The sequence below is a fragment of the Ceratotherium simum genome, chromosome 34 (assembly GCF_057802395.1).
Source record: "Ceratotherium simum simum isolate JZ-2026a chromosome 34, ASM5780239v1, whole genome shotgun sequence".
In the NCBI taxonomy this organism is placed as follows: domain Eukaryota; kingdom Metazoa; phylum Chordata; class Mammalia; order Perissodactyla; family Rhinocerotidae; genus Ceratotherium; species Ceratotherium simum.
In genome coordinates this window covers 13,615,898-13,639,665 of record NC_141933.1, presented here as the reverse complement: position 1 = coordinate 13,639,665, position 23,768 = coordinate 13,615,898, and the positions used below count along the sequence as shown (strand labels likewise).

Genomic DNA, 23,768 nt, shown 5'->3' with positions numbered 1-23,768 from the left:
CTGGATTTTTTTCTGACTAATTTTCAGTTTGCACTATATTTTTAGTTTGCTATATTTTGCATTTTTGAGAGAAAGGGGAATTTATTAAAGAAGAAGATCATACTGCAATAACCAAGCATTGCAACTAGGCCTGATGAAAAACAAAAGCCAGGAAATGGAAGCCATCAGGAGCTCAGGCAGTTACCGTCAGCTCTGTCTCTAGGGAGCTACTTGGTTTTTCTCTCTGTCTGCTTTGTTTCTTTTGCTGTAGACCAGCATTCACTCTTCAGTACACAGCCAAACATGGCTGCTCTAGTTCAAAAGAACATGAAGAATCTCTATACACTTTTTGAATAATCTCATTTCCACTAAAGTATAGAGTCTAACATTGCATATTAGGATTCCTATTCCCAGGCCTGATCTTTTCGATCTTGGTGCAAAATTAACTTGTAATCCAGTAAGATCTTTTAAAATAAAGTTTCATCTTACCTGGAGTTCAGCCATTACACAAATGATACCTAACCCATCCAGTAGAGGGAGAGAGAGGGGAGAAAGGAGAGGAGAAGGGGGAGGGGCTAGCTGAGAAACCCGACCTTGCAGTCACAAGAGTTCTGATTTTAGCGAGAACCTGATTGCTAGGGTAATGGGGGAAACACTGGTCAAGAGACAAAATGTTAAAAATGCATGCTAGAATTTATATTCTAAAATAGTGACTTAAAGATGCATTCAATATAGCTAAGAACATAGAGAATTTATGGCTGGGTGGGTTCTTAAAGACTCTCGTGCCTTCTCACTCATCCGACAGCTGAGAAGTTAAATGACCTGTGCAGAGCTGACTAGTGAGGTTCAGTGCCCAAATCAGACCTCCAATCTCCTGACTCCTAAACTAATGACCTCCTCTATTAAGCCAGAAAATCTGTCATTCCTGGAGCACTAATTCTTACAAAGACAGTGGCCTTACCGAGGGGCATAATGGAGAGGTATTTGCCTCGAAACTTGCTGGTGATTTTGATTTCCTGACGCAACGTCCAGCCATTTTTGGACTCTGCGTGGTGTGCAGCAGCAGGGGGATGATGACTCACCTTGAAGAAATCAGTGGTGCAAATTAAGAAGGAAGAAAGGAGAAGGAAAAGACACTGCCTATTTATTGGTGATAAACACCCAAAATTCACACTTGACGTTTTAACACCCACCACAGTAGGTGAATACCAGGGCCTCCCGTCTTGAAGCCCTGAAGGAAAAGAAGGGAGGCGGCATGACAGGGACTGGAATTTCTGCCAAAGTAACACCCAGGAGGATCAACCAAAAAAATCATCCCTTTCTTCAAAAAGGAAATATGTCACCGTCCTGAAGCTCCTTTACCTGCTCACAGAGGGATCGGTACCCATTCTCCTCTAATCGGTCCAACTCAAAGGTCTCCCCAAGGAGTGGGTTGAATGGTTTGCTGGTACGGAAGACAGTAGTGGAATAGGAGGACACGGTGAAAGCTGCAACATAACAGAGCTGTTCTAGAGAGTTCTCACATTTTGCAGCTCGGTCTAACAGCTCATGGTATTCCAGATCTTCAGTGAGGCGCTGAAGCATGGATAAGGGCTCATTAAAGTTCACCTGTCAGGAAAAGAACAGATATAAAAACTTGGCCCACACATCTATAAGAGACAGTTTAATTTTTTTGCATGTGGAGAAACATATCGAGATGTCAAGATGACAAAGCAAATCACTGGGAAGAGAAGAGGCCTTCGCTCAGTAAAGCAGCACTAAGATCTGACCTGAAAGCAACCCATTCTCCCTGGTCAACTGTTCATGTTAGTGAGTGGTAGAAATCACCATTTTCATTTATTTCAATAACCGTAAGCTCTTTGAGATGGGTACCGTGCCTCTTCTGTTCACCCCTGCATATCTAAGAACCATCAATGCCCAGCCCATAGGAGACTGTCATTGAATAGGTATTGAATGAATGAATAAAAGAGGAAATGTGTTTGAGCACAAGTTATACCCAGAGAGGAAGTTAAGTATTTAAAATTCTTGAGGGAGGAAAGAAAGGGTAGTAAATTATAAGCACAGGCATTTCCTGACTAGTGAAAAGAGCACATTACACAAGTTAGCTTCCACTCCTGGACCAGACGATCGCTAAGGGTCAGGCCAGGGTTTTGATGTCTTCTCTGAGGCTGGACAGTTGTGTTTCTGGACCTGGAGTGTTCATGATGGGGCTGAGACGGGGCTGTGAGTGTTTCTACCTTTCCAGTTTTAGAGCCAACTTATGGTACTCAACCGCAGGATGAAGTAAGTATGTGTGTGTGCACACGCGCACACTCTTGTTGGGGAGAAGTTGTCCATTCATTTGTGTATTCACTTATTCATTCCACAAATATTTACTGAGCCCTCACGTGTGCCAGACCCTATACTGCCCATTGGGTGTAGAGAAGCGAACAAAAGAGACATTGTCTCCTCTCCCCACCCTTCCCCAGGAAAAAAAAAAAAAAGTTAGCTTGTAAACTGACTGTTCAGAATTTAAGATGACTTTACTACTTAAAAAATTACTATAAGGAAAGGTTAGGTTCCCAGGCTACCCCATAAAGCTTATTTAATCAGCAACACATCTGAACAAGCCTGAATATCACTAGCCTGAGTTCAGAGTCCAGAGAACAGAGGAAGGTAGGAAAAAATTGCGTTTCTTTTGAATAGAGATGGCCTAAAGCAACATTTCAGTTAAAAAAACAAACAAAAGCAACACTTTTCCTTCCTATGGTCCCACCTCTTTTTCTGCATTTTGTCCAACCTCTTACCCACCAATCTCTGAGCCACATACTACTCTAATATTTACTGTCCTCCCAATTATAAAATACCTTGTAATTTTCACTATGACAAACTTTGAAAATGAAGTGTAAAGGAAAAAAATTTTTTTTTCTTTTTTTGGTGAGGAAGGTTAGTCCTGAGCTAACATCTATTGCCAATCCTCCTCTTTTTGCTGAGGAAGATTGGCCCTGGGCTAACAACTGTGGCCATCTTCCTCTAGTTTATATGTGGGATGCCTGCCACTGTATGGCTTGATAAGCAATCCATAGTTCCGTGCCTGGGATCCAAACCTGCGAACCCCAGGCTGCCGAAGCACAGCGCACGAACTTAACCACTACACCACTGGTCCAGCCCCAAGGAAAAAATTTACTTGAAATGCCATCACCCAAAGATAATCATTATTAGTATTTTCACATTTGTTTCTATGCATTTATTTATTTATTTATTTATTTGTGAGGAAGATCAGCCCTGAGCTAACATCCACGCTAATCCTCCTCTTTTTGCTGAGGAAGACTGGCTCTGAGCTAACATCTCTTGCCAATCCTCCTCCTTTTTTTTTTCCCCCAAAGCCCCAGTAGATAGTTGTATGTCATAGTTGCACATCCTTCTAGTTCCTGTATGTGGGATGCGGCCTCAGCACGGCCGGACAAGCGGTGCGTCGGTGCGCGCCCGGGATCCAAACCCGGGCCGCCAGTAGCAGAGCGCACGCACTTAACCGCTAAGCCATGGGGCCGGCCCTCTATGCATTTATACATTTCTAAAAATAAATAATATAGTAGAGCCTGCTTTTTCTCTGAGAAACATACCAAGTGTTTCTCTGTGAAAATTTCTCAGTGAACAAAGACCACAGGACCAACATTAGAATACTCCTCTTTTGGGAAGTAGGATCTACCCCGCCTCAACCAAAACAGTGTGCCATGCTCCAAAACCATCTTTTCAACATTGAGAGAAAAGTAATATGATAAGAAAAATGCACACTGAGGGGCAATGGACTGATAAAACTTGAACCCTCAAGAGTCTTTTTTAAAGAAGGTGCTTATTAACTATGCCAACAAAATCTCTTACTGGCAGAATTTCAGGCAACGTGAAATAACATTTCCGTACACTATGAGGAAAACTGGGGACGGGTAGTGTCCTCCACTGGTGGCTACAAGACGTATCAGCACTGCCTGGGACTAGAATCAGTGCACCCCAAAGCTATCACTACTTTTCACAAACACACAGCCCTGCCCCCCAACAACTGTTCCAGGAACCAGAGTTTCTCTAAAAGTGCCAAGCTTTTCATATTGGTCATTTTATCACTCAGAGGCCTAACAGGGAAACAAATGAATCTGAGAATTTAAAGTGGAAGGAAGCAGGGAATTCGTTATACAGCTGATGGAGAGTTGGACAGCCAAAAAAGACAACCTGGAGATTAGCAACAGCAGGTGGCCATAACCATGGGTAGGCTGAAGGGACAAAGGGAAGCAGTGGTATTATTGCAGCCCAGAGACCAGAGGCATCTGGCAGAAGCTAAAACCTCAGGGGGGCCTGTCCAGTGAAAACGAGAGCCACACAGCTGCTGCCAAAGCACTGCCCAAGAGAACACAGGGTCGGGGGGAAGTACCCTGGGTTTCTCCCTTCCTCCCTGCTCCAAACTCCTACTGGTGCCTTGCACTGGTGGAGCCTGGCCAGATGCCAGCAGACACGGGAGCCTGAGAAACAGCATAGAGGGAGCAGCCTTCCTGTGACACTACACAGAGCAGGGGAAGGGCAAGGACTAGGTCTGCAGGCAAACAGGCATAGGGTTGCACATTCCTAGTGGCAATGTCAACAAGGAACTAATGGTAGAGGAGAACAGAGAGGTCACCTCAACTCAGAAGCTATTTCTAAGCAGGAACTGCATTTCGGAGGCTGCAATGACCAGCCTTTCCAGTCCACCTTCGCTCCACTTCCTTCAAGGCCCCAGGCAAGTGGGGCTTCTTTGTAGGCCCCTAGTGAACCAATTATTTTATGTTTCTCCAAGTATGCTTACTCCTGGCCTTTTCTTGTCTAGAGGTCAACATTTTTCTAACAAAAATCCTACATATTTACATATAAATCTATTTGTTTTGCAAGACCCAGTTAATTAATTACTTCAATGTTTGCTGAATGGTATATATGTGCCAGGCACTGGCTAAGCATCAAGGATATAAAGACCAATAAGACACAGTCTCTGCCCATGAGGAATGTAGCCTGTGGTGAGGCAGAAACCCCACACTGGTCCATAAGCCCCAAGAGGGTAGGAGAATGCTTTCTTACTTCTGTAGACAAGCCAAGCACCTGGCTGTGGGCAGAACCTGCAGCCACCCCCCACCCTCCATTTTTCCCTTCTTCTACAACTAGTAGAACCTCCAATTTTTAACTACGTCATGCCACCCAGAATAGAAGTCTTCACTTCCAGCCTCTTCTCCAGCTAGCTGTGGACATATAACCAAGTTCTGGCTATAGATATTGAAGGAAAATGGTTTATGCAATTTCCAGGAAGTACTCTTAAAAGACAGAAAGCATGCTCTTCTCTTTCCTTCTTCCTGATGACTGGAATGAGACTCTGACGGGCCAAGCTGGAGCAGCCACTTTAGATCTAGGAGTTGAAGCCATAGGCAGTAGAGACACAGGCTAGAAAGGAGCCTGGTCCTGACACTGTGGAGAACTGTACCAGCCCTGGACCACCTACTTCTGGACTTGAACATGAGAATGAGTTAAGCTAATATTTGTTCAAGGCAGGGGTTGGCCACTTTTTTCTGTAAAGGGCTAGATGGTAAATATTTAGGCTTTGAAGGCCATATGGCCTCTGTCACAGCTATTCAACACTGCTGTTGTAGGACGAAAACAGCCACAGACAACAGATAAATGAATGTCACTGTGTTCCAATAAAAGTTTATGGAAACTACATCTAAATTTCATGTAATTTTCACATCACAAAATATCCCCTTTTTGATTTTTTTCAATAATTTAAAAATATAAAAACTACTCTTAGCTTGTGGGCTGCACAGACAGTAGCCAGCTTTATATTCTGGATGTGTCTTTATATTGAACTTACGCCTGATACACTGGTGCAACACCAGGCAGATAGCAGGTGCTCAGTAAATGCTTGTGGAATGAACAAGCAAGTGATATCCACTGTCCAGACACAAACGATGTTTTGGAACACAGGGGAGAGACATCTCACCCTGACCGGATGCATGGGTGAAGGTGGGCTGAAGCAGACAGTACTACAGCTGAATCCTGAAGAAAAAGGTATTAGCCATGGTAAAGAAAAGTGGCAAGGGTGGGTGGGGAGTTGATGCAAGTTCAGGCAGAAAGAGCAGTGTGCACTGAGGGAAAAGACAACAAGATCCCTCTGAGTACCTGAAGGTAACTCCCAATGACTAGGATCCGGATGTGTGTGGGCAGAGCCTTTTCCATGGGGAGGAAGTCTCAAGCCCACTAAGGAATCTCAACTACCCTCAAATAAGGATCTAGTAAAGGATTTTAAGCTGAGGGGTGACATGACTACATTTTCAATTTTAAAAAGATCACTTTGGGCAACAGTGGGGACAGACTGGAAGAGGGTGTGACGAGAGGCAGGGAAATCAGCCCCAACACCATCTTCACCATGAGATGGTCCTCATCTCCCAGGTAGAAAAGAATTGTTTTTGCTTCTGTGCTCCCTGAACCTTTGTATGTACAGGACTTCCCATAACACTACCACAGAAAATATTTTCTACCTGTTCTCATGTCTGTCTCCTTTAACTGCATGCTTTTTGAAAACAGAAACTATGCTGCATTTATCTTTGAATGCCCCCAGCACACCTAGCATAGGAATTTGCTCATAAATATAACTCTTATTGAACAAGTGCATCCGATTCTAGGTGATCTGGAAACATACCAGATCCATAGCCAAAATCAAAGCAGCTAATTTTAAGGGATAGTTGATGACTCTAATGTTAACAAAGACCATGCCACAAATTGCCACACAAGTGGGTAGGGACTACCAGGGCAGCATTCCTCCCAATGAGGCCTGAGAGGTGCCCTTGACAGCAGCCTGGGCAAGCAAGAACCTCACCGGCATGGGGATCTTAGAGAGTTCTTTTCCAATGCAGTTCTTCATGATGCTCCATAAATTGAGGCTATAGTTTGGCTTGTATGGTATTCTAGTTCTCTTTTCCTTCTTGGTCTCTTCCAGCTGATGCTTGTACTGAGAGCAAAAACGAAGCCATTCAATCATCCACAAAGAACAGAAAACCTGGTATTTACAACCATCCCTTCTCCCATGCTAAAAAAATCAGTATTTTCTGTTTCTCTTAGTGCTTTAGAGGCAAATCCTTGGGAATCACACCCAAGTCCCTCGCTCCTGATACTGTCCAAATAAGAGTTACCTGGTCATCAAGGCTGATGTCACTGCTGGCTCCACTGATGTTGCTGCCAGTACGTCTACACGGATGGGAAACGTACAAAAATTAGAGCAAAGATCAGAACTCCAATTTAGTCCTCACCACATCTTTACAAAGCAGAATGCTAAGCACACTGCACAAACTTATTAACGGGTAATTGACTGATGACATTTAGAAGATAATACGTATGAATTTAAACAACTCTGGAGAACTTGTTCATGTAAAAAAGCTGACAGTTTTCTACTTCCTTAAGGAAAAGAGTTCAGATCTTAGTCAACATCGACAACTACAATATTCTCACTGAAACATTTCTAACCTTTCGATGGTCAGATATGTTCATTTTTGGGGGGAGTCAAGAATAGCTTACTTGTGGCCCAAATTTTCAGGCATTGTGATGATCTCAGGAGCATCAAAAAATTCATTCTCATCATCCTCATCACTCATGTCTCCTTTGCCAGAGCAGCACTGATCTATAAGGAGAAAAGCCCCATTTGTTTACTTTGGCTGTTATTTTTATTTACCAAGAGCTGGCACAGCAGGATCTTTGAAATGCTAACCACAAACAGCAACAAATGGTAGAAAGCAGTGAAAAGCCAGAAGAAGTAAACAGCTGCAATTCCGTTTCATGTGAGTCATTGATTTTGGAGAATCTGGAGTTCTTCTATCAATTGCAGAAAACCATCTGCTCGTATCAGAACTGGCCACCCAACAACTATGCGTCTTACCTTTACCAGAACCAGCACTGCCAGGAGTGTTTGCCGGCAGCACGGTGGCTCCTCGGAAGGCTCTCTCCAGGTGATTATGCTGCTTCGCCAGCTGCTCGAGGGTCTCCTCCAGTCGGATACGCTGGTCTCTTTCATACTGTAGAGACTTCTGCCACTTTTTACTATGGGTCTGGGCTAACATGAGGAAATCCCTGCAGGCCTGTATGGAGAAACAGTTAATAACACATGACACATCAACTCAGCTGGTCAGAGGTTCCCCTCAGCCCCCTGTGAGCCCCGTAAGCAACCTTATTCTGGGAACTTTAACCGGCAAATTACAACGCAAGACTTGCCCTGTTATTCCACAGTATCAGGGACAGCCAGCTCTGTGATGCAACCAAGGTCAATCCCGGGGAAAAAAAAATTGATCGTGGTTGTCACGGTTCTTTTATATTTTCCTGGTCATGAGGACCAAACAAATACCAAGTGAGCAGTAAGCCCAGACAAAGTATTTGTGGCAACATCACAAAGGGTGGCTATGTGAATCCACCAAAAGAAGAAATCTATGACTGAAGAAAGATGAGGAAGAGCGTAGGGTAACTGCTTTCAATAAATGAAACTGACTAAACTCAAGTTACCTAAAGTTGAGGAATTCAGACACTGAGAACAGAGAATCTGCACTGAATTAGACCAAACATGGGGAAATAATTTGTTTTTATTTTGGTCACTAAGAGAAAGAACTGACCTTAAAAATTAGAAGCCTACCCGGGGAATCAAAGAAAGGATCTAGAGACAAAACACACATCTGATCATATCAGTCCTTCACTGACTCCCCACTGATAGTCGGACCAAATCCTAACTACTGGGTATGAACACAAAGGGCCCTTCACAGTATGGCCACCCCTTGCCTTGTGTGCTCCTCTCCAGGCAGCTGGACCTACCTCTGCACCCTACAGTGGAGCCACCATTTCTTGGACACATAGATTTCTTTCAGGCCTGCCTACCGTAGCATATGCTATTCACTCTGCCTAGAATGCCCTTTCCAATTCCCTATGTCTACTGGGCCAAGTCCTCTTCATTCTTGAGGATCTATGGCAAATGTGACTTCTTTTGTGACACTTCCCCAATCTCATAAGCAGCCAGTCTCTTCTCTACATTTCCAGAGCACTTTGCACATACTTCTATTTTACACCATCCACAGCAGTATCGTGACTGATTTTCTATCTCTCCAGATGGATTATGAGCAACATGAAGACACAGTTTATAGCTTATTCATATACATATCTCCAGCTCCTAACTTAGTTGCTTTGTACGTGGTAGAAGCCTGATAAAGTTTGCTTAATAAATAAACGAAGGAAGAAAGGAATGTAAGCTTAAAAGTTTATGCCCTGTTATAGAGAAACTAAAAGGTAAATAGAATATCTACTCCTATGGCTTCCACCTTTGCGTATAGGCTAATGACTACGAAATCGGTAATTCTAGCTCTGCACTCCTGGAGCTTCAGACCTTGCCTATTCAATAGCTCAAAGTAATCCCAAAATCAGTGGGTCCCAAATTGAACTCACCATGTTCCCTTTTTGACTCTGCTTCTCCCTTCGGTGTTCCCCATTCCAAGAAGAGTTCCAGGGCCCTTCCACCTGCCCAAGCCAGAACACCAAGAGGCATCCTTGATTCTTACCCTTTCTTCCCTCCTCACATCCAATTATCAAGTCCTTAATAATAATATTCTTCCTTAATATTTCTGGAATCTGTGCATATCTTTCCATCCTCCATATTCAGAGGCAGTACAGAGTACATACTCTGGAGTTGGATTGTTGGGACTCAAATCAAAGCTCCATCTCACTAGCTAGCTATGGAATTTTGGCCAAGTTATTTAACCTCTCTGTGCTTCATCTTCCTCATCTGTAAACAAAGAGTAACAATAGTAACTACCTCAAAGCGTTGTTGCACTACACGTAAAGCACTCAGAACCCAATTGGGCTTACAGTAAGCACTCAGGAAGGTGTTAGCCATTTTAGTTAAGCCTGCATCCATCAGTCTTATCCTCTTCTAATCCACTACTACCAAGCCCATTTAATATGATCTGCACCCCTCCCCCACACTTAATTCCTCTCGAGCCTTATCTCTAGCTACGTCTTTGCTCTACTAATAGTCAATTTCCAGCAGTTCCCAGACCTTGGGAGAGAGGAAAAGATCCCCATATACCACATCTCTACCTGGATCAATGATTCTCCCTCATTTCCTTTTAATAATATTGATCATAACTAAAATTTAGTGAGACAATTGTATGTCAGACACTTTACTGAATACTTTACATTAATTATCTACTAAAAGCCTTTCAACTACCCTGTGAGCAGCTACTAGTAGCAACACTATTTACGGAAAAGGAATTGAGGTCACAGAGGAAGTAGGTTGCCCCAAGTTATACAGATAGTTAACCAAGGAAGTTGGACATCAGGGCCCTAAGCTCTATATTGCCTTTTTTCATAGGAAGACTCTCTCTGGGGTCTTTCAGAATTTAGTTGAAGTGTTACCTTCTCTAACCCTCCTAGTCTGAGCCAAACACTTCCAATGTACTATGCCATAGCAGCCTGTGCTCATTTCTATCATGGCACTTAGCACACTCCATAGTGATCTGTTACTTCTCTGTCTCCTCACTAGATGGTAATCTCCGAGGGCAGGACCACATCTGCACTGTTTTACATTCCCTAGCACAGCACCTAGAACACAGAAGGTATCAAGAGATGTTTGCTACATTAGCAAATGGATACACTAACAGGGTAGAATTTACTCCCATTTAGATTCACTTTGGTAGTAAAAGCTATATCCTAAGCAATCAAGAAATTGAGTGAAACGTATTCTTCCTTTGATATAACTTTCCCTGTTTAGAGATGTGATGCGCTAGCATGTTAATTTTCAAGGCTTGCCATCACCACTGGTACAAAGGAAACAACACAGGAATAAAAAATGCATTTCAAGCAATAACGGGTTATGAAAGGGGCACAGGTAGTACACCAGAGGAGAACAGAATGAGAAAACAGACTCACCACTGACTGCCAAGGGATCGTTCCCTTTGACACAAACTCTGGACACTTAGAACTTGGGGAAGAACTGCCCCAAAGAGTATATTTTCAAGAGAAAAGTCCAAACTAAAGTTTCAATTTTATGAGAAATTTTTAAATCAAGAGGTGTTCTATTTAGCAAATTTTTCACATTAAGAGGAGGAAAAAATTTGTCATGGAGCAAGGTGTTCACCTGATGTGGAGAAAAGAGAACATTCACTATTAGGAGACCACTGTGTCCTGAGTTGTTCTATTTAAAAAGTGTATTTATTTACTATTGATTAATTGACCTGTATGATTTATGAGGTTTTCCTTATCACAAGAGGACCATAAAAACAGGTACACAGTCACTAAGAAGTGAGACAGTTTGGAAAAAGAGCACATGGCTAGACATCAGAAACACAAGCATCACTGCTGACTTGCAGAATGGTCCTAGGAGACAGCTGATTTTCCTGCAGTCCTTAAGAGAACAAAATACTTTGTCTCTTCTACCTTGTGTGAAGCCTGCCCTGATGGTCTAGTGGTTAAGATGTAGCACTCTACCTGCTGCGGCCTGGGTTCATTTCCCAGGCAGGGAACCACACCACCAATCTGTCGGTTGTCACACTGTGGCGGCTGCATGTTGCTGTGATGCTGAAAGCTATGCCACCGGGATTTCAAACACCAGCAGGGTCACCAGTTTTGAAAAAATTGGCCATGAAAACCCTATGAACAGCAGTGGAACATTGTCTGATAGAGTGCCAGAAGGTGAGAGGATGGTGGAAAAAGACCAGGCAGGGTTCAGCTCTGCTGTCCACAGGGTCACTAGGAGTGGGAATCCCCTCCACGGCGCTAACAAAACCATGTGTGGATCAGAGCACTGAAGAAAGTGTACAACACTTCAGAAAATGATATGAAAATAAACGCTATCACAACTTTCTATTAAGTAACAAAGGAGTTTTAAATGAGGAAAAACCAATTTTCTCTTGGCCACAGGAAAAGACCTTTGATCTCTGGGAGCCATGTGAACTAAACCAGTTCTAAGCAGATTTCTTATTATCACTCCCTAAACAAGAGAAAATCTGGCCCCAGTGAAGTAATTTCAGCCCATTTAACTAGAGAAAAAAAACCCGCATAAGCCCTTTCTCACAGAGCACTCTTCTCACTTGCCTTGTGGAACGTCCTCTAGTGTTCTTATGTGGAAGCTAACTAAAACAACCAGCCAGGTGAGAATCAGTCACTAGTGGAGGAAAAACAGCATTGTTTAAACCACGTGTTCACTCCATACCTATCACCCAGTATCTGAAATACATCAGCAATGCCACTGGTGCTTTGGGTTTACCTAGAGCCTCACACCCAAGCAGCTGAAGTATTCCACACACCAACAGCAACCACCCGAGGTAGGAGTCATAAGGAGGCAGAAGTGTTGGCCCTTTCTTTTTAAAAGAAAAATGCCCAAAGTTGAATATTTTGTCTTATCACCCAGAATTAGGCCTGAAATCAAGGACTAAAGATGGGACTATCTGGTATTATAAGGTTCTCACTAGCACTTGATCCAGCCCCACTTACCACACTGTAGGCTAGAATGCACTAGCAAAGTAGGGGTAAGACTCCAACTTAAAGCTCAAAGAACATGACAGCGCAAAGGACCCATGGAGACCTTTTAGTTCCAACAGATAAAGTTAGATAAAATAAATAAAACCGCAACCCAGAGAGGTTAAGAGACTCGACTAACATCACCATCAGATGTCCTGCTGGTTGCAGAAGAGGCAGGGCTGGAACTCTGGACTCCTAACTAATTCCCAGGCTGAAGCAGCCTCCTCCTGACCATTTGAGGAGGGCATGAAAGTCATTCCATCTGTGCAGCCTGTTCTATTTCATGCAACAAACAATGTAACTTAAATTCCTTGAGCAGTGAAGCAGGACCTAATGTTCTGTGCTTTATCAATTACAACTTGCCTGCATTTGGGGAGAATTACATTTCGAAGAGGGAAGGAATCAAAAAGCAACACAGATACCATCTGCACTTACATTGATCATGGCATTGGATGTTATCCTAAAGAGTGTGGCCCGTTCGTTGACCTGTTTGATCTTCTCGTTGCTCTCGGCAGGCAACCTCAGGGACTCCAGCTCACTGAGGGAGCGCTGCAGCGCTGTGCCATGCTTGGCTATCAGGTCATTGCACGTGCTCAGGTCCTCCACTTTGCTGGAAAGAGTCCGGAGGGTATTCTGCAGCTCAGTCTTGTCAGTTTGTGACACAGACTCTTCATCTCCTGACTCATCTATAGGGGGGAAAAGTGAGTTATATGACTCCAGGCCCAGGACTGAGAATCGGAACTCCACCAACTCTGCCCATGGCCAAACCCACACTCTTCACGCTGTGCATTCTGACCAAACAAGAGCCTGCCATTACCAGAAGATTTGTCCACCGTGTGGTCCACAGCCCACCTGTATCATAAAAACCTGGGGTGGTTGTTCTATTTTTTCCCTGGGGCATACAATAATAAGCATTTATTTTGTTCATTATTTTTTTTCTTCCAATTTTATTGAGATATAATTGACATATAGCACTGTATAAGTTTAAAGTGTACAGTACAGTGACTTTACTTACATATATTGTGAAATGATTAACACAGTAAGTTTAGTTAACATCCATCATCTCATATAGATATTAAAAAAAAGAAAAAAAAAACACGTTTCTTCCCTTGTGATGAGAACTTTTAGGATCTACTCTTAGCAACCTTCAAATGTATCATACAGCAGTGTTAACTATAGTCCTCATGTTGTACATTACATCTCCAGGGTTTATTTATCTTATAACTGGAAGTTTTGAACCTTTTGACCACCCCTACCCTAGGGTTCTTCGTAGAGGTGCAGAGTCTTCGGCCCCGCCTCCAGAAACTTTGATTTGGCTGGTGTGCGGCAAGGCCCAGAAATCTCCATTTCGAATGGAGCTGCCCAGGAAATTCTGATGCACACTGAAGTTTAAGAACCAATGACCTGGAGGACAGGATGGAGAAGCTCAATAGCTCTTGGGATTGGCAATGAATTAATAAGCCTCTTAACTCTAGCTTGAGGGGTCCAATCCAGTTCAAGATGATTATTACTGCCAATCCACTATCATCTGTTGGGTGATTGGTGGGCCTTATACGAATGGGTTGAGAATCGCAGTCTAGTCTTTGTAAACAAAGTCCACATCACTAAAAGACTCATTCATTCATCTTTTCTGAAGGAGAGCTCGGGAACTTCATGATGAGCTCATCTAACACTAAAGCCACCACGGCACTGAAAGCCATGCAAGATCTTCTGTTAAATGACTCTCTAATAATAAGTCAAGTGGAGAGCTATGTTGTACCTCTCGCCATCAGTTTTGTACTTAACGCTTTGTAACTACAGAGTGCTTTTCCAGCAGTGTCACTTCCTTTGGGGGAGCTCAAGACAGCACTAAAATCAAAACAGAAGAAATAAGGAAAGCCCTGCCCTGTCTGCTGGACAGAGAGGCAGGGCCAAAAGGAAAATGTAACCCGCTACAAAAAAACTTACACAGCAGTGAATTTTCCTTTCACTGTTTAATAGATACTAAATACAGCAGGGGAAGTGACAGGGGATAAGAAAAACCAGAGATGAACAGAAGTCAGCAGGTGCCCACCTTGGTCATCTCGCAGTGAATAAGCTCAGTGTGATTAAACGATCAACACCTGGGGGGAAATCCTACCATTTTACTTGATTTTTCTTCGTGTAAAAGATTGTTTCAACTCAACTAACAAATAGTTAAGTAAGATGATGTCAGGAGAAAGGAAAAAAGGATAGGTCCAAATTGTGACTTGTAATAATCCTAAGTCTGACCTAGGAATAAAATAATTATTTCTCAAAATCTTAAACTAGTCAATTGGCATTAAAAGCCCAAAGGACAACTGTCATGCCTCTAGGGCAGAGTTTCTCAACACTGGCACTACTGACACTTTGGGCTAGATAATTCTTTGTAGTGGAGGGCCATCCCGTGCATTGTAGGAAGTATAGCAGCATCCCTGGCCTCTACTCCTTAGATGCCAGTAGCACCACCACCCCTCAGCTGTGACAACAAAAGTGTCTCCAGATATTGCCAAATGTCCCCTTTGGGGCAGAATCGGCCCCAGTTGAGAACCACCACTCTAGGATAAATATTTCATGATGAGGAAAATCCTGAGACATCTAGGAGATAGGTGATAATTAAATGACAATGAGGGATAAAATAAGATTTGTGCATAAGAGGGGCACACAGCAAGTTCCCCAGACATGGTGTTCTTTGCTCCCTACCCGATTCTGCCAGCATCTTCACAGCCTTAGCCTTGGCCAGCTCCAGGGCCGTCACCCAGCGCTGCCGCTCCACTTCTGAGCTCGCCTTCAGATGGTAGGTCTGAGCACCCCCATTGGAAATGATGAAGTTGCAGGAGTCCTCCACGGTGATGTTGGCTGTGGCGAGGTTGATGGTACCACGGCAGGTGTGTCTCATCTCTGCCTTTGACCTGCAATAACAAGACAAAGATAAGCTAAGTCGAAAACTGATGAGTGGTTTATCCTTTATCACATTCCGTTTCTTTTCATAACTCTAAGCCTGTTGAAAATACACTAGTCTTAGGAATCAGCAAGTTCTAATATTTCCCTCATGGCTCCCTAAAATTCAAGAAACAAATTGGTAGGGATTTCCTTTCAGAGCTTAAAAGTGCTGTTTCTGAGTTAGATTTATTGCTCTGCTGTTCCTCTCACCCTTAGCTTCTTAAAAATAGGCTGCACTGAAGCATAACTACATACAATATTAATTCAGCAATTTTAAGTGTCCAATTCAGTGAGTTTTGACAAGAGTATGCAATTGCGTAACCACCTCCACAATCAAGACGTAGAACATTTCCATCACCCCAAAAGCTCCCTTGTGCCCTTTTGCTGTCAGGAATTACTTTTATTTTGCAAGTCGTAATTATAAACTCAAACAACAAAATTTCGTATAAGAATCTCATTCTGTACAAGAAAGAATAGATCCATTTTACATATACTGAACAACCCATCCCCTCAACTGGAACTCAGCCCAAATGAGAACTGTCACACTACACTTAGAATTATATTGCAGAAGTATAAGGCACACTTAGATGTTTAGACTATTAAATATTGACTACAGGGGCCTGGCCTGGTGGCGCAGTGGTTAAGTTCAGGTGCTCCGCTTCGGCAGCCCGGGCTTTGTGGGTTTGGATCCCAGGTACAGACCTACGCACTGCTTATCAAGCCATGCTGTGGCAGCATCCCATATAAAGTAGAGGAAGATGGGCACGGTTGTTAGCCCAGGGCCAATCTTCCTCAGCAAAAAGAGGAGGACTGGCAACAGATGTTAGCTCAGGGCTAATCTTCCTCAAAAAAAAAAAAAAAGTATATATATATATTGACTACAGCTCAAAACAATATGAAATAGGAATAACTAGCTTTCTGTGGGAGTAAAGAAAGAATAATCATAAAAGAAAAAGGTGGTATATATAATCTTTCTGGAATATGTTCTTTCCTAAGGTCCATGGACCTCTATTGGTGGGAACTCCTAAGCCATCCTATTAATAGCCAGGAAAGATTCAGCAAATCTGTTCTCAGAGGACGGGGTGTAAAAATTTTCCCCATCTCTACTGACTGACAGTTCTATTAATAGACTAACTTTTGAACTTTACAGCACTTCTTGGTGACAACAAGCTACAAGAGACTTCACATAAAATATCAAGCTGCTAGCACAACTGAGCGTGCAGGGCAAGTTGTGCTAATTTCCCCACCACCCGCTGGTCATGCCAGGGACCTGCGTGTTGAGACCGCGGTTCTCCCTGACCAACTTGGAACATAAAGAAGCCAAAGTCCCTTGCCAACTGCCATAGTGCAAAGCAGAGCCATTTCCCTTTCCCTGGAGCCAAGTGGCCCAAAGCACCTGGCACGTCCAGAATTCCTACATGCCAGAAGTGACACATACTCCATCTCCAGAAACTAAGATTTGGTATGTTTGAGAAAGTCTGTTTACTGTGCTTCGGAAGACAGATTTGCTATTGTTCGGTTTGTCACATGAAACTGGTTTTTCTTCCTCAAATGCACAAATGAGCAGGATGGGATGGCCAGGGGGTCTCAGTGGACTGGGCCATTTTCCATCCCCTGCACCTGCCGCACTGTAACGTGAATCCCTGTTTTTTCTATTCCTACCTCCCCTCCCCCGCCCCCAAGCTTCAGTTACATTATGAATAATGCAGGCAGAATTACAGACCCGCAGCTGACAGGCTGGCTCACCCCTCCTTTCAACTCCAAAGGTGCTACCTGGACCTTCTACCACATTCCTCACAATGTGTTGGTACTTTTCACAAACCACTTCCTGGGACTCTCTTCTGCCTGTGTCATCTTCACGAACTAAAGAAGTTTCTCAAATCACATAAAGTCTGTAGCAGTTTTAAACATACCAAAGAACGCTGGGAGTAAGGCAGGCTTGACCTCAGAGCTCTTGGGTTCAGGCACACACACCGATGGTTATAAATGATTAGTACAGAAGCTGGAAAGACATGATTTTCAGGGTGCAAGATAACTTCTTCAGGCACTCCAGTATTAGGTGGTATTTTCTGGCTAGAAAGTTCCTGCCTAAAAAGGCCAGCCGAAACAGTAACTCAATCTCTAGAAGCTAGCCAGGAAAACTAATACTATGGGCCTGTCACGACGTGTCTGGAAGAGATGGGATTCTACATATGGTTTTAAGTAACAGGACATCTGTATAACTGTGAATGTAAGGAAGAACAGGATAGGTAAAAAGAGGGAAGCAGCTTGCCAAAGTCTATTAGGACAGGTCATCAGAGGAGAGGTCTACAAGTACATGATTTCAGTTAAAAAGAAAACAGTATTTTGTAAAAGTCATATATAGAAGATGACAGGTTTTGGAGGCATGAAAAGCAGGAGGAACAACAACTTGACTAAATGACTCTAGGGACATGGGCACCCGAAGAACCACGTTGGGAAGAATAAACTACCAATACAGTTGGTAGGCAGTACTTCAGTGTGATTTTGAAGGTAGTGCATAGAATTGATAACTGGATCCTGTTGCTTGGGTGGTTCGTGGGTGGGACCTTCTTAGCTGGCAAGGCCAGGCCCATGGCATATTTCCCAATGTGTGGTTTGGCATATTTTGGAAACAGTTTTATCTGTAGTCAGACAGGTACCACTAGCTCTTGTAAGAGAGAAGTCAAAAGTGGTTACAAGTACTTGAAGACACAGCAACATATAAGTTATTAATGTTCAACCAAGATCAATATTGATCAAGACTGCTACTGATCAAAGAATCAACTGGCCTGGAAAGTGGATCTGAGAACTTGGATGAGGAAAAACGACCACACATTAAGGTTCTCAGCTGATACACAACTTTCCAAAATGGGGAATCAGTGTCAATAGTGACTTACCAGCCAAGTTAGGTTATGAATCAATTGAACATTAGAACACTGGCCAAAGTAACAGGAAAACATGAACTTGAGTAGGAGAAAAACTTTGGGGCAAACTAAAATTTTAGATTTGTGATCTAACCTGGAACTGATAGTCCTGGCTGAGTAATTAGAAAGGACTAAAATTAAAACCAATTCTGAATATAATAATGCAAATGATATATACAACTGTTTACAACTAATGTCACTCAAGCAGTGAGGATGCGCTGAGGCATTTTCCACGGTTAGAGACCAGATAAGAATGTTCCTATCTCAACAACCTCCAACTCCCACCTTCAACTTCCCCTCAAAATTCTCTAAGAGCCAATATAAAGAAGTTGATGGAAAAGAGATTTGTTCACCCTAACTCCTGGGGTGGCAGAGTGACTACTGGCAGAGGGAAAGAAATACAGAGTAAGCTGCTCTTAACAACAGTGTCTGGGGTCCCAAAGAGGATGGTCTTTATAAAAAGATTTCAGTTAGAAAGGCCATTACAGGGCCAGCCCCGTGGCTTAGCGGTTGGGTGCACGCGCTCCGCTGTTGGCGGCCCAGGTTCTGATCCCGGGCGCGCACCGACGCACCGCTTCTCCGGCCATGCTGAGGCCGCGTCCCACATGCAGCAACTGGAAGGATGTGCAGCTGTGACATACAACTATCTACTGGGGCTTTGAGGGGGAGGGGGATTAAAAAAAAAAAATGCCATTACCTTAAGCAAAGTCTCCCTTAAATGAGACTTTTATACATCATGTCTAAAATACACATAATAACCATGATCTATAAACTTACTTGCTACAGATAAGTAATTATCTCTACATCTAATTGATTCATGTAACACTAACCTGGGTTTTAGGCTATGCTGGTGTGAACAGAACTAGTTTCAAATCCTGACTTCTCAAGACCTTGGGAAAGTTGCCCAAGTTAAGTCTCAGTTTCCTCACCAGTGAGATGGGAATATCTCCTAACTCACAGGGTTGTTATTGGGAGTCAACGAAATACTGTATGTCAAATATCTATCCAAACTGTCCAACCCTCAGAAAATGTTTATGTCCTGTCCCCAAATCCCTATCTTAATTTAACCCCTCTATCTACAGTAACATGAGTAGCCAAAAGCATATTATGTTATGGCAAGATGGAGAGTCACCATAAACATATATTACACATTTCAAAACAAACATTGTGGAACAGAAGTAATCATACCAAACACATGGAATCTTCTTTTAATAAAACGTACACCTAACTAACCAGAGAGACCCCAGAAATATTGGATAGAACACTTCATCATTCCCATGGGAGGAGGTGGGGCAAGCGAAAATAAAAGCAGCCCCGGAGCACACATCTCCACTCTGAGCTGTCCAGAAGGCGAAAGCACAGCACGTCTTGCAGAGATAAGGAAGAGAGGGGACAGGCACCGAGGCCACTCTGTGCATGTCCTTGTGCCTGAATGTGGAGAGAGCAAAGGCGGGTACATCAAAGGCTGCTAATAACCTTGAATTTTGGAGACTGGGCACAGACAGCTAAGCCGTGGGACTTTTTCTCTAAGTTCCTTGGGAGCAATGCCTGGGCTTTGCTCTCCTCTAGGTGCCCCTTAGCACCTACAACAGCGCCTTCCTTGCAGAACTAATCATTGCACCGATGTGCTGGTGGGAACACAATGGAAGAGGAGATGCTCTCCAAACAACTGGAAAGGCCAGGGACCGAGGGGAAGGTACGGCACCAAGGGTGGTAACCCAGGTGGAGGGGTAAGTCCTGGGGCATTCGCTTTCGTGATGGTGCGCTCATGTCGCGGGCTGTCAGTGCGCGCGGGTGACGAAAAGGGGCCTGGGGCGACCTCGGCTGCGGTGCCGGCTCCAGAGGGTGACGGCGCGGGGACTGTGGGCTGCGGTGGGGGACGGCGCCCCGGAAGCAGTTACCTGTAGTAGCTCAGGAGCCCGTTGCTCAGCACGAACCACCGCCGCTGGTAGCCTTTGATGTAATTGGTCCATTTGAAGAGCCAGCCTTCTCGAGCCGAGCCCGAACCCCCAGCGCCCGAGCCCCCCGCCGGTGGCGCAGGGGCCTGGCCCGCACCCGCCACTCCCCCGGCCCCGGGGCCCGGGCCGCCCGCAGCCGCCGCGGCCACCGTGCCCGGCGCGCCCCCGGAGCCTGGCCCCGAGTCTCCGCGGCCGCCGCCGCCGCCTCCCCCCACGGGAGGACCGGTGCTGCCGCCGCCCGGAGCTGCAATGGCTGCCGGGCCTGGCCCCACCACTCCTCTCAGCTCCGTCGCCGCCATGAGCCGCCGCCGCCCCGAGATACAGGACCGGAACCGCCTACGAGAGCCGCCGCCGCCGCCGCCCGAAGCGCCCCACACGGCTAGCGCATCAGCCGCGGCCGCGCAGCGTCCCCGCCCCGCCAGGCCCGCCGCGGGGAGGAGGGCACGGCCGCCAGGAAGAAGGGAGTCAATTGGCGCCGCGGAGTGTCACTTGCAGAAGACCCCTAGGACATTGGCATTTCTCTCGGGCCTGTCATTCCACACCGCCCAGTGAGAGCCCGGGGTGGGACGCGTCCTCCAGCCCCGCCGTGGATTGGTTCGGGTGAAGGCCAATCAGACTCATGTACAAGCTCATTGGTGCTCTCCCGAAGGTCCCCAGCGCTCAGGGAGGACTCGAGAATGCAGAGCGCCCGGCCAGTTTGATCGCCGACTGGCTAGTATTTCCGCCACTCATTTCAGTTTAGGGCCCCGTCACTGCCACGTCACCCCCGCCCATCTCTCTTTGCATCCTGCCTCTTCCGCCCTTACGGATTGGTGGTTAGTATCAGCTGCTCAACCTTTTCAACCATTTACTGATCGAGTTGAGGACAAAGGGGAGGAGTCTAGTTTCACGTCCTCACTTTCATTTCTTATTGGTTTCCATGCATGTCACTCACATGCCGGCGGAGAGAAGGGGCGGCGATTGGAGATGATTGGTTCCGGGAATTGTCAGTGGAAGCTGGAGTTTGGCACTGCTGACCAATGAAAGAAACGTATTGAGAGAGGGGCAGGCCGGGGCAGCCAATAAAATCCGGGAAGAGGACTTGGGGGCGTGCCCGCCTGCTTCCAGCTTTGGGGAAGCTGGTGGGAGGCAGAAGCGAGTCACCTTCTTAAAAGCGGTTTTTGATGTAGGCGCAGTGTTGGAGTCCCACTTTCTGAGTTAGGACCTCCGTAGTTTCTTGTTAGGAAATGACTCTCAGCAGTCAGCCCCTGCCTGACTCAAGCCTTCTTGCAGCTGGCTCAGAGCTGGAGGCCAGGATTCCTGGGGACCCCAGAAATAAGTTTCCCCACTGCCCTCCTGGATCCAGGATTGTTCTAATTCCCTTCCCTGGTTTGCTCATCATCGCACACCACACCCCTTATCTCTTGATTCTAGACTGTCATATGTTTTTCCTAATTCTGTCCCACCAGTTGCTGACCTAATTTTGAGGAGAAAATAGATTCGACAGGACCTAACTTGATGTATACTTCCGACCGGTGTCTCTTCCAGACCTAAAGGCCCTTGGTTTTAGCTTCATAAGCGCACGTGTGTATGCTTAACTTCGCACAGAGAATAGTTATTTTTGTTAAATTGGCGTTGTTCACACATTTGGGAAAGCCACAAATTCAGTAACTCATTTGACATTTAGATAATTGTAAACTGCTGTTACAAATGGAGCTTTGGGGAATCTGGCACCTGTTACATTTTGCCAGTTTAGACGGGGAAAAGAAATAGCTGTTAGTGTAAAACAAATTGCTTTTCCCTGGCAATGTGCTTCCCAGTATCAAGAAAGAAAAATGTCCTTTTTTAGAAAATGTTTTTAAAAGGAGAGAAATATTTATTACATTCTGGAGAGAGAATATACTTTGAAAATCTGTAGTTAGATGTAGGCTATTTGGGATTTTTCTTTTTTTTTTTAAACTGAACTAAAGTGAACTCCTTTATGCTTGAGTCCTGCCTTTGCTACTTACTGGCTCTATGACTTTGGGGAAGTCATTTAAGCACTCCAAACCTCAGTTTTTCACTGGTGTTAAATAGGAATAAAACCTTACAGGAATGCTGTTGTGATTAAATGCATTTGAACATGTTTGAGAAACTGTAAACAGCTACAAAAATGTGAGTTGTGTTGCCAAACCCATCCCTCAGATTACTTGCCAATCACAAAGGAGAAACACACACTTTTACAATGGGGAATTCTGGCTGAACCCACCTAAACTCAGTTATCCAATTTAGCATCATTAACCCTGGGACAATCAACATTCTTACGAGGTCTCTGGTATGCTGCAGCATGAGGTATACAGCATTGTTTAATGAAGTTTTCTTGCCCAAAATGTTGAACCTGAATCCAATCAAGCCTCAAACTAACATCTAGTTTACAGGGGCTGGAGGAACCAGTTAAATGACATCCCCAAGGAGACAATCAGATAAATCAAGAATGTAAGGCATTCTATAAAACAATTGATCTTATAGCAGCTAAGACATAAAGATTAAGGAAAATTGATGTCATAAAAAAGGGCCAGGGGGTGACTGTTGTAAATTTTTCAAGACTTAAAAGACACGACTAAAGGCTTGATTGGGTTCTGGTTCTGAAAAAAAAAAATCACCAGCTTTTTAGACATTTTTGGGATAATTGGGTAAATTTGAAAATGGACTGGTATTAGATGATGTTAGGCAGTTATTACGTTTGTTCAATGTAATAGTAGTATGATGGATATGAAGGAAACATCTTTAAAATTTGGAGAAATGTTTAGGAGTGAAGAGTCATGATGTCTAATTTCCTTAAAAATGGTTCAGAAAAGGAAAGGAAGAATGAAAGACAGCCATGAAAAAGTAATACAGACTTTGAAATATACACACACATATTTATATCTATATATATCTATATATCTGTGTATCTGTCTATATATAAAGCAAATATGGCAAAATGTTAATTGTTGAATGTTGGTAAGAAGTATGTAGGTGTTTATTGTACTATTATTTCTACTTTTACTGTATATCTGAAACATTTTTTTAAGGGTTTTAAAAGGCTGAGTTGAGTTATTGTGGTTACCCACCACTGCCTCCAGAATACAGCCCAGATGTCTTAGCCTGGCAAATGAGGCCCTTGGCAACCTGGTGTCACTTCTCTTCTGCAGCCTGTCTCTTACTCTTTTGTCTTGATGTATCCAGGCTCCAATTAAATGGATCAACACATCTTCATCCACATTTGCCCTACACTTTCCAAGATTGGTTGGTGCCTTTGTGTATGCTCTCCCTCCTTCCAACGCCCAGCACAATACTCTCCCTCCTCAGAGTCTCCTCTGATTTCCCTGCCTAGAAGTAGTGTCCCTTCCTCAGGACTCGTAGATGTCCTGTGACATTAGTTGTCTTGCCTTATAGTTACTTATGTTCCCAACATATCACCGCTACTAGAGGGTAA

The 23,768-nt window shown here is 44.2% G+C and overlaps 1 protein-coding gene across 2 annotated transcripts in view; it reads right to left on the bottom strand.

The window, feature by feature from the left end:
• Nucleotides 1-20,894, bottom strand: part of OSBP (oxysterol binding protein) — a 31,982-nt gene extending 11,088 nt beyond the window's left edge. Inside the window, exons 1-9 of one of the 2 annotated variants that reach the window (XM_087422870.1) lie at nt 20,276-20,894; nt 15,211-15,419; nt 12,946-13,196; nt 7,895-8,093; nt 7,537-7,639; nt 7,155-7,209; nt 6,842-6,973; nt 1,342-1,587; nt 941-1,061 (exon numbers count right to left, since the gene is read on the bottom strand). In XM_087422870.1, coding sequence (XP_087278996.1) covers nt 941-1,061; nt 1,342-1,587; nt 6,842-6,973; nt 7,155-7,209; nt 7,537-7,639; nt 7,895-8,093; nt 12,946-13,196; nt 15,211-15,419; nt 20,276-20,631 — 1,672 coding nt within the window. In that variant the 5' untranslated portion in view covers nt 20,632-20,894. The remainder of the gene's footprint in view (nt 1-940; nt 1,062-1,341; nt 1,588-6,841; nt 6,974-7,154; nt 7,210-7,536; nt 7,640-7,894; nt 8,094-12,945; nt 13,197-15,210; nt 15,420-20,275) is intronic. The other variant, XM_087422869.1, reaches the window with a different exon arrangement.
• Nucleotides 20,895-23,768: the final 2,874 nt, after the last annotated feature.